Genomic DNA, 13,839 nt, shown 5'->3' on the forward strand with positions numbered 1-13,839 from the left:
TAATAATTATAGGTAGCTAATTATAATAATAGGTGGTAGCTAGTATACTGATCGCAGCGTAATTATGTTTCTTTATAGTATTAAAACATATTTACTTTCTCGAAAGCTACTCCCCACCAACTCCCCACTGCCCCCTTCTTTCTCTCCTGCCTGCCTGCCTCCTGTTATTCCCCCCAACCTCCTTTGCCCTTTTGAGGACAATTTGTTCTCTGGACCGGGTTCATTTGGGTTGCCCAGCAAGCACAGCACAGGCTCCAAGTTTTGAAATATTATTATTAGAGATTTAAAATTGAACGTAAGTAACTAATAACTTATGATATATAATAATATCTAAATGACATGCGTACAAATTAATATAGTTTAACAAATTATTTAAGAGCTGTCTGAAAGATAGTACGTGCGAGTTTAATATACTTGCACATATATGAAGTGCGATTATAAATTGTACTCAGAAAGCATTGTTCGCTTAAATGGGTCAGCATCCTATTTTGTGACTGAAGGTCATATGGGCCGAGTCATGTTCGAAATGACGTGAGACTGTGTTGGGCCGAGTCATATTCAAAATAGCGGGAGGCTGGTTGGACCGAATCACAATCGAGACCCGTGGATGCTGTATTTGTATGCTTCAAGTGAATTAGTTACATATTTCTAACAGCTCGAACTTTTGGAATTAATGGTTAGCGCCAACAATCCAACAAGCATCACATAAAAAGTTTGGAGCTTATCTCAGTTAATTGTACACTATTTAGTCCGATCAACAAAATAATCAAGATGAGGCTTCGCTCAAAATGTAGACCTTTACTCTAAATTCATAAAATATGCCAAAAATACTCAATACGTATTTGTGAGAAAAATGTTTGCCGGAGAATTTGATACTTAATTTTTAGAGTTAGATTCTCTCTATATTTTAAAATTTCATGCAACTTTTGGATATATAATTTTTTAAAAATAATATATGAAAAGCTAATAGATTTTAGAGTATTTATTGTTCTTTATATTAAAAAGGATGCTTAAAATTATAACTATTACTGCATAAATATCTTATTTATCGCATGTATCATATGTAAAGACACAGAATTCCTCCACAACTTGCGTGGTCTAGAGAGAAAGGTCCATTGTAGACCATGGTCTAGCCAATAAATACCTTCATCATTTTGAAACCAAATTCATCATAACCGGGGAACCTTGAATGTGGAGCAACAACCCATCACTCAAAATTCGTTCACAGTCCCAACCGAATATAGATACCAAAACTAAACTAATAAAATCACTTTAGAAGAAAAAAAAAAAAAAAAGAAAAGGAAAAACTAGTGAGCAAATCAGATAATGCCACGTCGGATTTTCAGTATCGGCCGGTGTTTCGAAGTTGTCGGTCCATGATTCGCTGCTAGGCGTACTGCGAAAAGAAAAGGAATAGCACATACGTAATTTAATCCTCCAAAAAAATTTGTTTTTAAATTATAATATATATATATATATATATATATATATATATATACAAAAAATATTAAATAAAAATGAGTCCTTAGCTTTAAGAAAACAACGGCTCTTCATCTCCATTTGGTAGGTATAAATAATCGCTATAAAAATAATATATTATAATATAGAGACCATCCTTACTATATGGGTAAGCAAGGAATCTCGAACCTGTCACGCTATTAATTTTATTAATTAAGTTAGCAATTAATAATAGCAGTTGTTTTATATATTTTTGGCAATATTTGGTTCCGAGGATCCTCCATTATAAGTCATTCTAGCATAGGCCCTCAAAAGAGTTGTTGATGTGGTTTGAATTAAAAATTGTCAAAATTAATAATATAGTTAGTTATCTCGAGTTAGCATTAACATATTAATATTTCTACTGGTTATATAAAATACTAGTAAAATTATTAAATTCAACCAATTCATTATTAATTTTACCAAGATTTTTAATTGTTTTGGTGTGAACCACTTGACTTAGTTTGATTGAAAGGTACGTAAGGGATTCCCCACTGAAAAAAAAAGAAAAAAGGAAAAAGAGTAAAGTTTGTGGGGCTAGTCCATATGAATTTACATGGTAAGTTTATATTATTCTTATTTAATTGATTGGTTCCTGCAGAGTCGTGTCATATAGGTTACGTGATCTGGGTCTCGACCGGGGCATGGACCACAAATACTAAACGAGGTGGTGGTGGTGAGTTAGACCAACTACTCATGATCCGAGCTCAGAGAAATGTGGGATGTGTAGTTAAGGGTTTGGTGGACCACTCTCTCTATTATAAAGCGATCAAAGAGGAGACAAAAACCCTATCCAATTCTGGGGGTATTGTGGGTTGGAAACTTAGAATAGTGGGTGTACACAGCTCCATTCCCGGAGACTTAGCACGTTACCTATATATATATATATATATATATATATATATATATATATATATATATATATATATATTGTAGTTTTTGCAAAAAAGTTCTCCAAAGCTGAATATTTTCAGTTAGTCCCTCATAGCATGTGTGTTTTGCGCATACGCACCTCGACGTTCGAAATCAAGAAAAACGATANGGGTTGAGTGAGTGGTTGGTTGAATAGTATAATGTAATGGTTGAAAATGATCCGAAAAGTAAATCTAACGGTAAAAAACTTATAAACAATAAGTGCTTTGTGCTTTTACAAGCACCATATATATATATATATGCATGCTCTCTCACTCACTTTTTCTAATATAATACTTTGGTGTATTATTTATGCATAAGCAACTATTGTGGGTCCCCAAAAATAAAAACTCCTAATGACATTAGCATACTAATTGTCCTATTTCTAAGTACTATTTCTGAGTACTATTCAGGTCGAGCACTAAAATCGTAGGTTTATGTAGGATGATTCGTGCATGCTTTGTAGCGTAGAGTAAAGCAATGTGTCTCCCCAAAAATTTCTTTCAAACTCAAGTGATTAGTTTCCTTCTAATTTTACCGTAAACTTTCGCATTTTTTCACTTTAGTATTTTATGATTAAAAATGTATCGAATTAGTACCATGTGGTTTTATTTTTCTCTTTTCGTTAGCTTATCTGTTAATATTTTGTTAAAGTATATACAAAAAACTTCAGATATCCCACCTAAGTTTATCGAATATTTACTTTAGTACTCTTTAGTTGTAACTTTGTCACTGATTTAACAAAAAAAACTAGTGAAATGAATAATAAAAAGAGAAAAATAAAACCACGAGTTATTAATATTGATACGCTTTAAATCACATGGCACTAAAGTGAGAAAGTGCAAAATCGTAGCGGTGGTATTTGAAGTTTTTCTTTAATTTTATTCTCCATGGTTTGTTCATGCGTCCTGTTATAAGGTCTCTGCATCACTTAAATACTCTTAAACATGTGTAGATCCGTTCGGTTTGGATTGAACCGCAAATTAAGTTGAAGACCTAATTTTGTGGATATGAATTTGGGTTTAGGTTAGGGTGACTCGAGATCTAAAAGGCCCTCACAAAGTGTCCTACTGAAGCAAAAGGATGACACAGGAATTTTTTTTTTTTCCAATAGTTTGTTCCACATCTACCCAATTAAAGCAAATAGATGTGTAGAGTTTAACTAAACCAAGAATCTTTAGAGTAAGTTCCCCTTCACATCAAGCAACTATGTACGTATACATCACTACATTTACATATATATATTAATAGGGATAGATGATTGGATTGATTATAATACATTATCCAATTAATTAATCATCTTCTAGATTCTACTCCAGGTTAATTTTAATAATAAAAACTTGTACATCGGGTGTTACTATAAGCCATGTTAATCGAATGAAATGGATCCAACTCACGTGCAGGTCCAACCTGGCGCGTGCCAGGTTGGGTCATTTCTTGGCAATTTAATTAAAAAAAATATTAGTCGTAAATCCCAAACAATTGTGGACATCTTACTTCTCCTGTCTTAAAATTAATAAACTCTTTAAAATTTTTAATATTAAAAAAGTCACAAGATAAGAAAGTAATATAAAACATTAAATGAAAATAAAATATAAAATTTATACTCTTTTTGAAATGTATATATAACATGCATTGATTCTTTAATAAAACTGCATGCATGTATGAGTTGCTTAACTCAGTGTGCAACCAGCATTGTTCACTCTTTTCGATGCGTATTTTTCAGATTTTTTTGATGATAACTTTGGATAATGTTCAGTTAAGAGATTTAGGCGATTATGTGAATTTGGCCTGGAATCGATGGATAGATAGGAAGAGAACGTAATCTATGAGTACCGGGCTAAATGGATTAATAGCATGTTGGTGGGTCAAGTCAAGAGTGGTGCGATTTTTAAAATGACTCAGCCAGACCCAATTCGTGGATTCTACAAAATAAAATAGCTAACGAATCCATAAGAGCAACTTCTCTTGGCAGAGAGGCATCACTATGATCGTTAGCCTTTCTTCTTTTTTCTTTTTGTCGTTTTGTTTTCACCATTCTTCAGACCTATGATGCCTCACTAATGTAGCTTAGTTCACCTACAGAATGAAAAAACATTGTTCACTCTTCTCGAGAGTTATGCCATGTCGACTCACGTGCGTCCGGTGTATGTCGACCCACCGTACTGTGAAAAGTCATATCCCATGTCCCTTGCCTCTAATTAATTTCTCTATCTTATCTTAATTTCAACACATTATTATATAATTAATCAATTAATTAACAATTACTTAAGTTTGAGGACTTTGTGATCATAGCTAATCATAGATATTTTAGGGCGTACGTGTTTACGTAGGTGTGATTATTTAGCTTGAAAGTAACTATTAAGCCACAGATGGGGGAATTAATTACTTAGAGGATGGTGGATAGGATTTAGTTTAAGTTAAATGCTTGCATGATTGAGACGCATTAAGATCGATGAACTATGATTATATTCGATTAGCTCCTCCAATATTATGGTAATCAAATAGCACAAATTAATAATGCAACTTGCTCAGTGTGTGTGATCAGACGCAATGAAAAGTAAACGCTGCGTGTGGACAAGTTTAAAATGGGGCCTGGAAACAGTGGCGATGTACGATTTTTCGTCGTTCCTGATTGTCTTTGGATGCTAAGGGAGAAAAAACAGGGTGGACCCCAAAGTATGGGTGCATCAGTTTTTGATAGATCGCGAAACTCGTGACTAGCTTATTCGTGACTGCTAAGATAATTGGTAGAGATAATTAATTACCTTTGAGAATGATAATTATTTGGAATATTTCTAGTTTTAGTCTTGTGGGGACTTTCGTTCTCTAACTTTTTTCTGAGTGAAGTCGAATGGCCGTTTGGAGCTATTTGATCATATTTAGGCACAGGAGATGTCGCGAATTCAGATCCCTAAACTCAGAACTGATCTAAGCAACGAATTGACTCATTCTAAGTCAACATTTTGGGTATTCAGATGAGGTTCAGGTGATGGGGACATTTCGGTTAAAATTTCTTTTAAAAGCATTGTTATTATATATCTCTTTCTCTGTATCTCTCTATCGTCTCTTTTTCTTCTTCCTGCTTTTCCTCATCTCTGATCCTCCACGACGATTCAATCGATAGCATACAAAGGTACGATCGAGGCCGATTTGCACGCTTCGAGGTTGGGGTTGAGTCAGGTCAAGCTCTAGTGGATTATTGAGTCAAGTTGAGATGAACGGAACCAACTAGTCAAGCGAGGCTCGCACGTCCTGCACACCCTGGCTTATCGAGTCTCCCTAAGGCCGTCGACTCAATGTCAAGTTATTTTACCATGCAACTACCACCGGAGCGCGGCCTTCGCCTGACCTCATCCATTCCAACTCTAACAATTACATCATTAAAGGAAAAGGAAAAAAAAAATAGTATAATTAAAAAGAAAAATGAAAAAAAGCATGACTTTTACTTTACAAGATAGTGTGAATGAAATGTCGACCTAATGAAATGTATGCGACAGTATAGTACAAGGATGCTGCGCCGGTAAGGCTCACGTTGGGCCTTAGGCCCATTATGTTGGTCATAAGCTTACAAACAGGCCTTAGTCCCAACCGGGGTTCGCGTCAACTGATTGGGCCGAATTGATTTGGTTGGGCCAATAGTTTGGGCGCCAAAAGAGTGGGCGATAAGAAGCTACTGTGGATTTGGCCCATCATAATCAAGTTTTTGATCTAAAAAAAAAAAAAAAAGGTTAGGTCATAATGATCAGATCAATAGAGTCATTCAAATATATTTGATTACTATATTTTCTATAAGATTTTTTTTTCGGTCGTATGGGTCGTTTTCTACTATATTATTGGAAAATGACTCGTACCTACTTCCCATTACTTAGCATTGAATTACCGAATAGAACTCCTATACATTAAGTTGAGAAATGAGAGATAAGTCGAATGAAAACTACGTCAACTTTTAAATATAATTACTATCATTATTTTTATTCTCCAAAGAGACTTTTGTATTATGCAATAGGTTTCTAGATCAATCTAGGCTGCAATAATCGTTCTACTTTTCTTATTAATCCGTAGGTAATAAATATTCTTTGAGCTTGATATACAAAGTATAGTCATATATTATGGCAGGAGGATAAAAAACCATTGATGCGTTATACAACAATATTCTCAGAAGTTAAGAAACAAAGATATATGCACGCTTCATTAACCCAAACAAAAAAATAACATATAAATGATACAAATCTATGTAAAAAGAACAATGAGCAAAGCGCAACCATTTACATCCCTGGTGCGTCACAATTAAGAGTCCCGCTATGACACCCTTTTCAAATGCTCCATTTTTGTATCACCATTCTCCTGTGAAAAAACTGTTCTCTAGCCAAAGCTCTCACCTGCTTGAGGTATACTTTAACGCCCACCAAACCCTTCTCCAACGCCACGGTGAGAGCATCCACCGTCTCGTCAATGGCGAGCTCCGCCGCTGCGTTCGCGACCAACCTCCTCGACATCTCGTCACCTTCCTCAAACCCCTCACCATCACTCAACTCATTGGCGCCACCGCAAACCGAGCCCAACCACTCGGATATCACGCGGGTGTCTCTCACCTTCCTCGCCAGAGCTCTCTCCAACCCCTCCCTCTCCTCCTCGAGCTCCTCCATGGCCGCATCAACGGCTCTCGCGCGGCCACGTAGCACGGCCTGCTCCGCCCACAGCCGCTCGATGTCCTCCTCCGCTTTGGCGCGAAGCCGAGCTGCGTCGCGGCACAGCCTCGTCACCAACGGCCCCGTCACCTCCTCCTCTCGATCCCTCTCGGCCTCGATATTCGCGCCGCCGCAAGGAGGGCACAGCGTGAGAATGGCGGTGAGGTCACGCGCGAGGCCGGAGAGGTTGGAGAGAGGGTACCGCCACGTGTCGGCGTAGGGGGAGGTGGTCAACCCGGTCGAGCGGTCGACGAAGGGGTGGTCGGGGAGGAGGCGGGCGGAGGGGGCGGCGGGGAACACGTAGACGGTGGGGGCCGCGAAGGGGTAGTTTTGCGGGACCCACACGGTGACGAGGACGTCGCTGTCCGTGGACGTGGGGACGGGGAGAAAGCCCTGGGCGTTGAGGAGATTCACGGTGGTGCCATCGCGGTGGTGGGTGAAGGGGTCGACGGAGGGGGAGAGGGAGGGGAAGTCGCGGAGGAGACCAAGGAATTAATTTTTTATATATATATATATATATATATATATATACATGCATTATGAGTCGAACATGTTTAACAAATTCTTGGAAATTTCGAGGGCATTTTCACGTATTCTTTGATACGTGTGAAGCTTTATTTATTAATAACTTTATTATCCAATACGTGGTGGGAGACAAGTGTCTCCCACTGATTAAGACGCGTTAATTTGACTGGTTAAGATATGTATGCACACATCAACGCGGCTTACTCTCAAATTTTAATCAGTTTATTAATTTATACCTCTAATCATTTTATGTCCATGTAGTAACCATAGAGAAATTCGAGTCACATGTCGATGTGATATCTAAATTAGTGTTATCGTGTTGAGATTAGTGATCATTGAAGTCGTGTTGCACGTACAATATGCGCCTCAATAAATATACTAGCTAGGATTATTTCCCAACAAATTTAATCATAAATTTTTGGGATTTTAATTTTACATATACTTTGTTGCGCTTAAACCACCATCATCAGTACAAGCATGTATTGGAAACATTATGTCATACATACTAGATTGATAGGGCTGTTGTTGTCATCATGGTTCAAACTATTATCACACTATTATGGTGATGTGAAAAAATTTATTGAATATATGATTGGCTTGTAGGTTTAATTTTATTTTTGGTCACGTTTCCTTTGACATTTACATAACATTTATTCCATAAAATTAAGAATCGATCGAGAGACTAGGATAATGTCCTTAATTACTATTGCTATATGTTACACACCTTGATTGTCAAGCTTGCGAGACTATCGATGTTATTAAATCACATAATCTTGTGACCTAAAGCCAATCGGTCTCTTTTGAACTGCACAATTCAACTGAAACAGAGAGAAATTAAAGACCCGGAAAAAAAAAAAGGAAAAAAAGGTGGTAGTTGATATTACATATGGTCTGAAAACTCATACAGCAGCTGCAGGAAGAATGGGAAAGAATTTGTGGTTAATACACCTATCAAAACTTCGCTTTTTAAATTCCTTGGGTTAAAATTCATGCCAATAATGACTTACACGTACGTGCTCCTCAGTATAAAAGTGACTAGACGAATGATTAATATGTTCTTTCAAAGATAAGAGGCGGAGTGACCATCTTGGCTTCTCAATCAGCTCTCTTTTAAAGAAAAAAAATTAGACTACAAATGATCGCACAACATACTGATTACGAGAATAATCTCAGATTCAACAGAATACATCAGTGATCAGCATAATACTCTATGAACTTTCGTTTTATTTCTACAGCACCGCGAAGAAATGTACTGATGTTGAGAACAACATTCAGATTGAACAGAATAACAATGAGACCATACGCCAAACTTCAATTTCATCTCCACAGTGACAGGGAAATTTTATTCTGTATCTCGTAGTAACATATGCTTACACTACTTAGACAACTCGATATGTAGCTAATACTAATTTTAGGAAACAAGGATGGGCGTGGACACATAAGGTGTCAAAAGCGCATCCATTAACACACCGTTGTAACAAAGGATGCTAAAATAAATACCAGAGAACTCTTCCTGCCTTCTAAAAAAATAATATGACAATCAGTGATGCAAAGCCACCAGAAGTGACTTAAGAGGCAATCTCAGCTTCATTCGTTTCCATCTGCCGCACGGAGTGAGCCCAACTGAACCGGTGCTTGTGTCTGCACCACCTTGGATGAGCCATATAAGGACAGATCAACTCCCGCGACTTTCTCCTTCTCAAGTTGTTCCTTGATCCAGAAGTATGTGATCCTCAGGCCGTCCTATAATCAGAAGTTGACTCGCATGATTACTAACGATGTTATTTAAATTATGTCCTGGCAAGATCTAAATTTTTATATATGACCTTCAAAAACTTTACTCTCACATAATACCCTTGTGCTTTACCAAAATGCTCCTTTTCGAAAACCCTTTCATGATATATAAGCAACTTTCCCCAAAGATTAGACAACCCCGACTTACGATGTTGGAACTTTTGTAGGACAACTTTTGAGGAGTATATGCAAAAATTCAAGAGTTTAGGGAGGTATGTGTCTAAACAGATTATTTTGCAGTGATATATATGTGAGTGTTATTATATGATTTTTAAAAAAAATAAATCGAAGACCAAAGAATTAAAAAGCATAAAAAAATTAAAGAGGATTCTGCAATTACCCTGAGTCTCATTGATGGGGCCCACCCGAGTTTCTCTTTTATAAGGGTGTTGTCAGAGTTGCGGCCACGAACACCCTCTGGACCAGGAATGTGGTGGATGGGCAGCTTCTTGTCCTCAAAGCTGAGAACGATTTCAGCCATCTCATTCATGCTGACCATTTCATCACTTCCAATGTTTACTGGCTCTCGGAAATCCGACTTCGTCAATCTAAAAGACCATTCATGAGTAAAAGAATTGAGGAGAAGAAATGCTACTTTCAGAATATGATTGTATACAAATCTGAATTATCTGCAGATTATAGTTTGGTCAGCACATGATACGACAGGTAGCAGGTTTAGTCCAATTTACGAAAAGAAGAATTGGGACATCATAAGGATTTCAGAAAGTCAGTACTCACTACCCACAAAGGAACTATATGAACTTGATGCATTAAGAATTTAAGGCTGATTATATGTAACATTTTCAAGAAAAACATTTATACTACAGAAGACCACATATAAAAATGAGCTTCAAATTTCTTAATATTTTTAAGGGCAATCTGAACATTTTACCTTGTAGATTTTTCGTTTCATGAAAAAACAACTAATTTTCTTTAGACCATAAACATAACTGTTTTCAATCAAACAATGTTTCTGCGAAACCAAATAGCTGCAAAAGTCTTAAAAAAATAAAACTTTACTTGCCCTACAAAGGCTAAACCTAAGCTGGAGTAAACTGCCATATTCTGGGCTCAATTGCCATTCAACTACTTCAAGTTCATGTGGAAAAATGTGATCAATATATATATATATATATATATATATATATATATATATATATTACAAAAGCAATTTACCTCAGGACACCTTCAACGCACTCATCAATGAAAGTAAAGGATCGAGTCTGCAGCCCATCTCCCCACATTTCAAACCTATCAGTGGAAGTGAGAGTCTTTCTACAGAAGGCAGCAGGCGCCTTCTCCCTACCACCTACAGCACAAAGATGAGAAGAATCTCTAGGGTTAATAAGACAATAAAAAGGAAATGTAGTCAAAACTATAAAGCAATTAATCATAAGATTACCTTTCCATGTTCCAAAAGGGCCATAAATGTTATGGAAGCGCCCAATCCGACACTCAATCCCAAAGTCCTTGGTGTAGTGCTTGCACAATTCCTCCGTCGCGAGCTTCTCCAAGCCATACGCATCTTGGGGCTTCATTAGTCATAAAATACAGTAAATATTGATATGTGATGTTTAATCGTTATTTCCAATTAGAAATAAGCAATAAAATTGATATCCCAATAGCAACAAACCTCCGCAGGCCAAGCATCGGATTCCTTCAAGCTCACATTAGTGTCCAATTGCTTGAATTCAGGGTAGATACAGGCACTCGATGCATAGAAGAACCTGCAGGTACAATTCCATGAAACTTATTACAATCCATTCAGTTTATACACTTTCGACTATGGGCTTTATAATATACTATTTGTGTGCGCTGCAAATCACAGAAACCATGTGCATTTCTGAAGTTTTGAAGATTTGGCGTGTAAGTCATGTATTCCTTCAAAGCTTTTCACATATGATTGGATATAATATTCTTGTGTACCGAGTTTCTCTCTGTGATCGAATTTTACCCATTAAATCGTTATAGCAACTTTATTAAGATGGAAACTTGTGTCCAATTTTTCTCAGTTTGAACTTTCACAAGTGTAGTACCATAACTAAGATCTTTAATGTCAACTACCATTTACATGCCGTAAACAAAATATACTTGCTAAAATTACACAGTAGGGAGTCTAGGGACAAAATTAACTAAATTCACATACTTAGCCAATAGAAAGAATTTGGAGAAAGAACACACCTTTTCACGCTATTAATCCTTGCCGCTTCGAGCATGTTGAAACTGATCATAGTATTGTTGTACATGATCACAGAGTGATTGGACTGAATAAATCCCATCCCACCCATATCGGCCGCAAGATTGAAAACATGGTCTACTCCTGTGGTCACCTTCAAGCAGTTGTCCATCACCCTGAGATCGACGAGGTGGAACTCGTGGCAGAACATATCCTCGGTCATGTGTTCGTTCTTCTTCCAGTCCGAGGCAATGATGTAATGCCCCTCACTCTTCAACCGCCTCGCAATGTGAGACCCGATAAAGCCTCCGGCTCCCGTCACAGAGATCCGCAACTTCTCAGTGGGCCAGTAAGGCTCCCTCTCCAACTCCGCATAAGTGTACTCGCCATAGATCGTTCCTTCGTTTCCAGTGCTTCCCATTCTGTAAGTTTCACGAGTTTATTGAACTTCAACACATGAACATGATTCCAGATACGAATACGAGCCTAGTTAAAACTATGGAACTAACAAAGTATATGAACCATGATAAACTAATCTAGCAAAAATATGGAACTAACAAAGTATATGAACCATGATAAATTAATCCAGCAAATAACGAAGGACTAGATCTATATCAAAATACACCAGTTTCCATGCTCCAAGTTTTGAATCAAGAATAAGAACAATTGAACAGAATTATAGATCATGATTCTGTGGTCTACATGCCGTGGACAAACTATAGATTAAAATTAAACTAAACCATATCCACCCTAAACATGATCGAGAAGATCTCAGCTACTTAAATTTACGAGTCCAAAGATAGACAGGGGATAAAACCAAAATGAATTAAAAATCCTAAGCAAACTCGACGATTTTATATCTATCTACTTAGAATTGGCTTCCTGAATCCTTCATCTCCGACAAGATGCACCATGATCCAATCACCATTTCTGGGTAAATTTTGTATTCACCCAAACACATAAAAGAGAAGCTTTTGAAAGGAGACAACAACTCAATTATTAGATCTATAGATGTCTCAAAATACAAATTAATGCTCTATTTGGTAGTACTAGGCAACAGAGAATAACAAACACACGAAAAAAAGAAAAAAAAAGAGTTATGAGAAAGAGCAACTGCCACATTTTATAACATGCAAAACTATTCTTAACAGAGCTTGCAGATCAATGTAAAAATGCATAAAAAAGTGGGAATTATAGGAAAAATAGAAAATTTTCATGAAATAATCACATAAAATGGGAAGGAAAAAAGAAACCAAGGGATGCAACTCGATGTGTAAGAACATTCGAAAAAAACAGAACTAAATCTCTCACCTTTGTGGTACTAAATCTTATCTTTTATCTCATTAGCAAAAGAACTAATCCTAGAGCCAAAAATAAAAAGAACCCAAATTACTCTAATATCTATTAATACCAGATTCAACCAATTTGGTAGATAAAAAGCACATTAAAATACTTAAAACTAAGACCAAATCAAATCTTCATACATTACCAATCTACCACCGATCTACAAAATGTTGACCACCTCCTCAAAATCCCAAAACCATACACACTATACCTCAAAATAACTCACAAAAAATAAATTGAAAATGACCTATTCATTACTTTGACAAACTAAACAACACAAACAAAATTACCAACCAAAAAAAGGCGTATAAGAATTCGTCAAAAAACAAACTTTTTCAAGCTAAGTACAAGTTTTACCTGCTAGAGTAGATTACAGTACCCAAATCACCCAAAAACGTGAACGAAGCAACACCCGCGGAGAGAACTCGATGGCCCCTGGAGCTCCTCGTCTCCCCCTTTATATAGAGATTAAAAATGAATTAAAGCTTCGAATACACATGCATACATATTTTATTCTGTTCGGTATATGTAATTTGTTTATTTATTTATTTAAATCGTACTATTGAGTCGTCGTCCTTTATTAAGGAAGTGACCCAAATTGTGACTTGGAATTTAACTCGGTGGGCCCCACCGGTTGTGTGAGAGAATAGTGGTTCGCACGTCGGTTGAACTGGCTCCGGATCCAAAACTGGGTCTAACTGGTAGAAAATTTTATTTTATTTTTTTTACTCTTTATTTATTTTATGTGAGGGGGGGATTTCGATGGAGGAGAAGTCGTGGGGCCCAAATCCCACGGTCAAGATCTCGCCGCGTCCCTCGGTGCGCCCACTTCCCAACATGGGCCAATCTCTACGGGCCCACACGATGGGCCCACTTCTCCAGGTGGGCCTCTATTACAAT

At 37.0% G+C, this 13,839-nt stretch overlaps 2 protein-coding genes across 5 annotated transcripts; both read right to left on the reverse strand.

Annotated features, from left to right (window-relative positions):
* On the reverse strand, window positions 6,575–7,589 carry LOC109721461 (protein ELC-like; the record flags this gene model as incomplete). The annotated part of the gene is made up of 1 exon (XM_020249115.1): window positions 6,575–7,589. A coding segment is annotated over one exon (864 nt), but the record flags the coding sequence as incomplete, so codon positions are not given.
* On the reverse strand, window positions 8,818–13,455 carry LOC109721789 (GDP-mannose 3,5-epimerase 2). Of its 4 annotated transcripts, none has more exons than XM_020249574.1 (7): window positions 13,297–13,455; window positions 11,601–12,017; window positions 11,053–11,146; window positions 10,822–10,951; window positions 10,596–10,728; window positions 9,760–9,967; window positions 8,818–9,368 (listed from the first exon to the last, which is right to left on the reverse strand). In XM_020249574.1, exons 2-7 carry the CDS (start codon window positions 12,014–12,016, stop codon window positions 9,213–9,215), a joined length of 1,137 nt encoding a protein of 378 aa, XP_020105163.1. In that variant the 5' UTR covers window position 12,017; window positions 13,297–13,455; the 3' UTR covers window positions 8,818–9,212. The 4 variants fall into 4 exon arrangements, with proteins under 4 accessions (XP_020105163.1, XP_020105164.1, XP_020105165.1 ...); XM_020249575.1 differs by lacking the exon at window positions 13,297–13,455 and adding an exon at window positions 13,080–13,167; XM_020249576.1 differs by lacking the exon at window positions 13,297–13,455 and adding an exon at window positions 13,085–13,161.

Source organism: Ananas comosus, linkage group 15, assembly GCF_001540865.1.
Source record: "Ananas comosus cultivar F153 linkage group 15, ASM154086v1, whole genome shotgun sequence".
NCBI lineage: Eukaryota > Viridiplantae > Streptophyta > Magnoliopsida > Poales > Bromeliaceae > Ananas > Ananas comosus.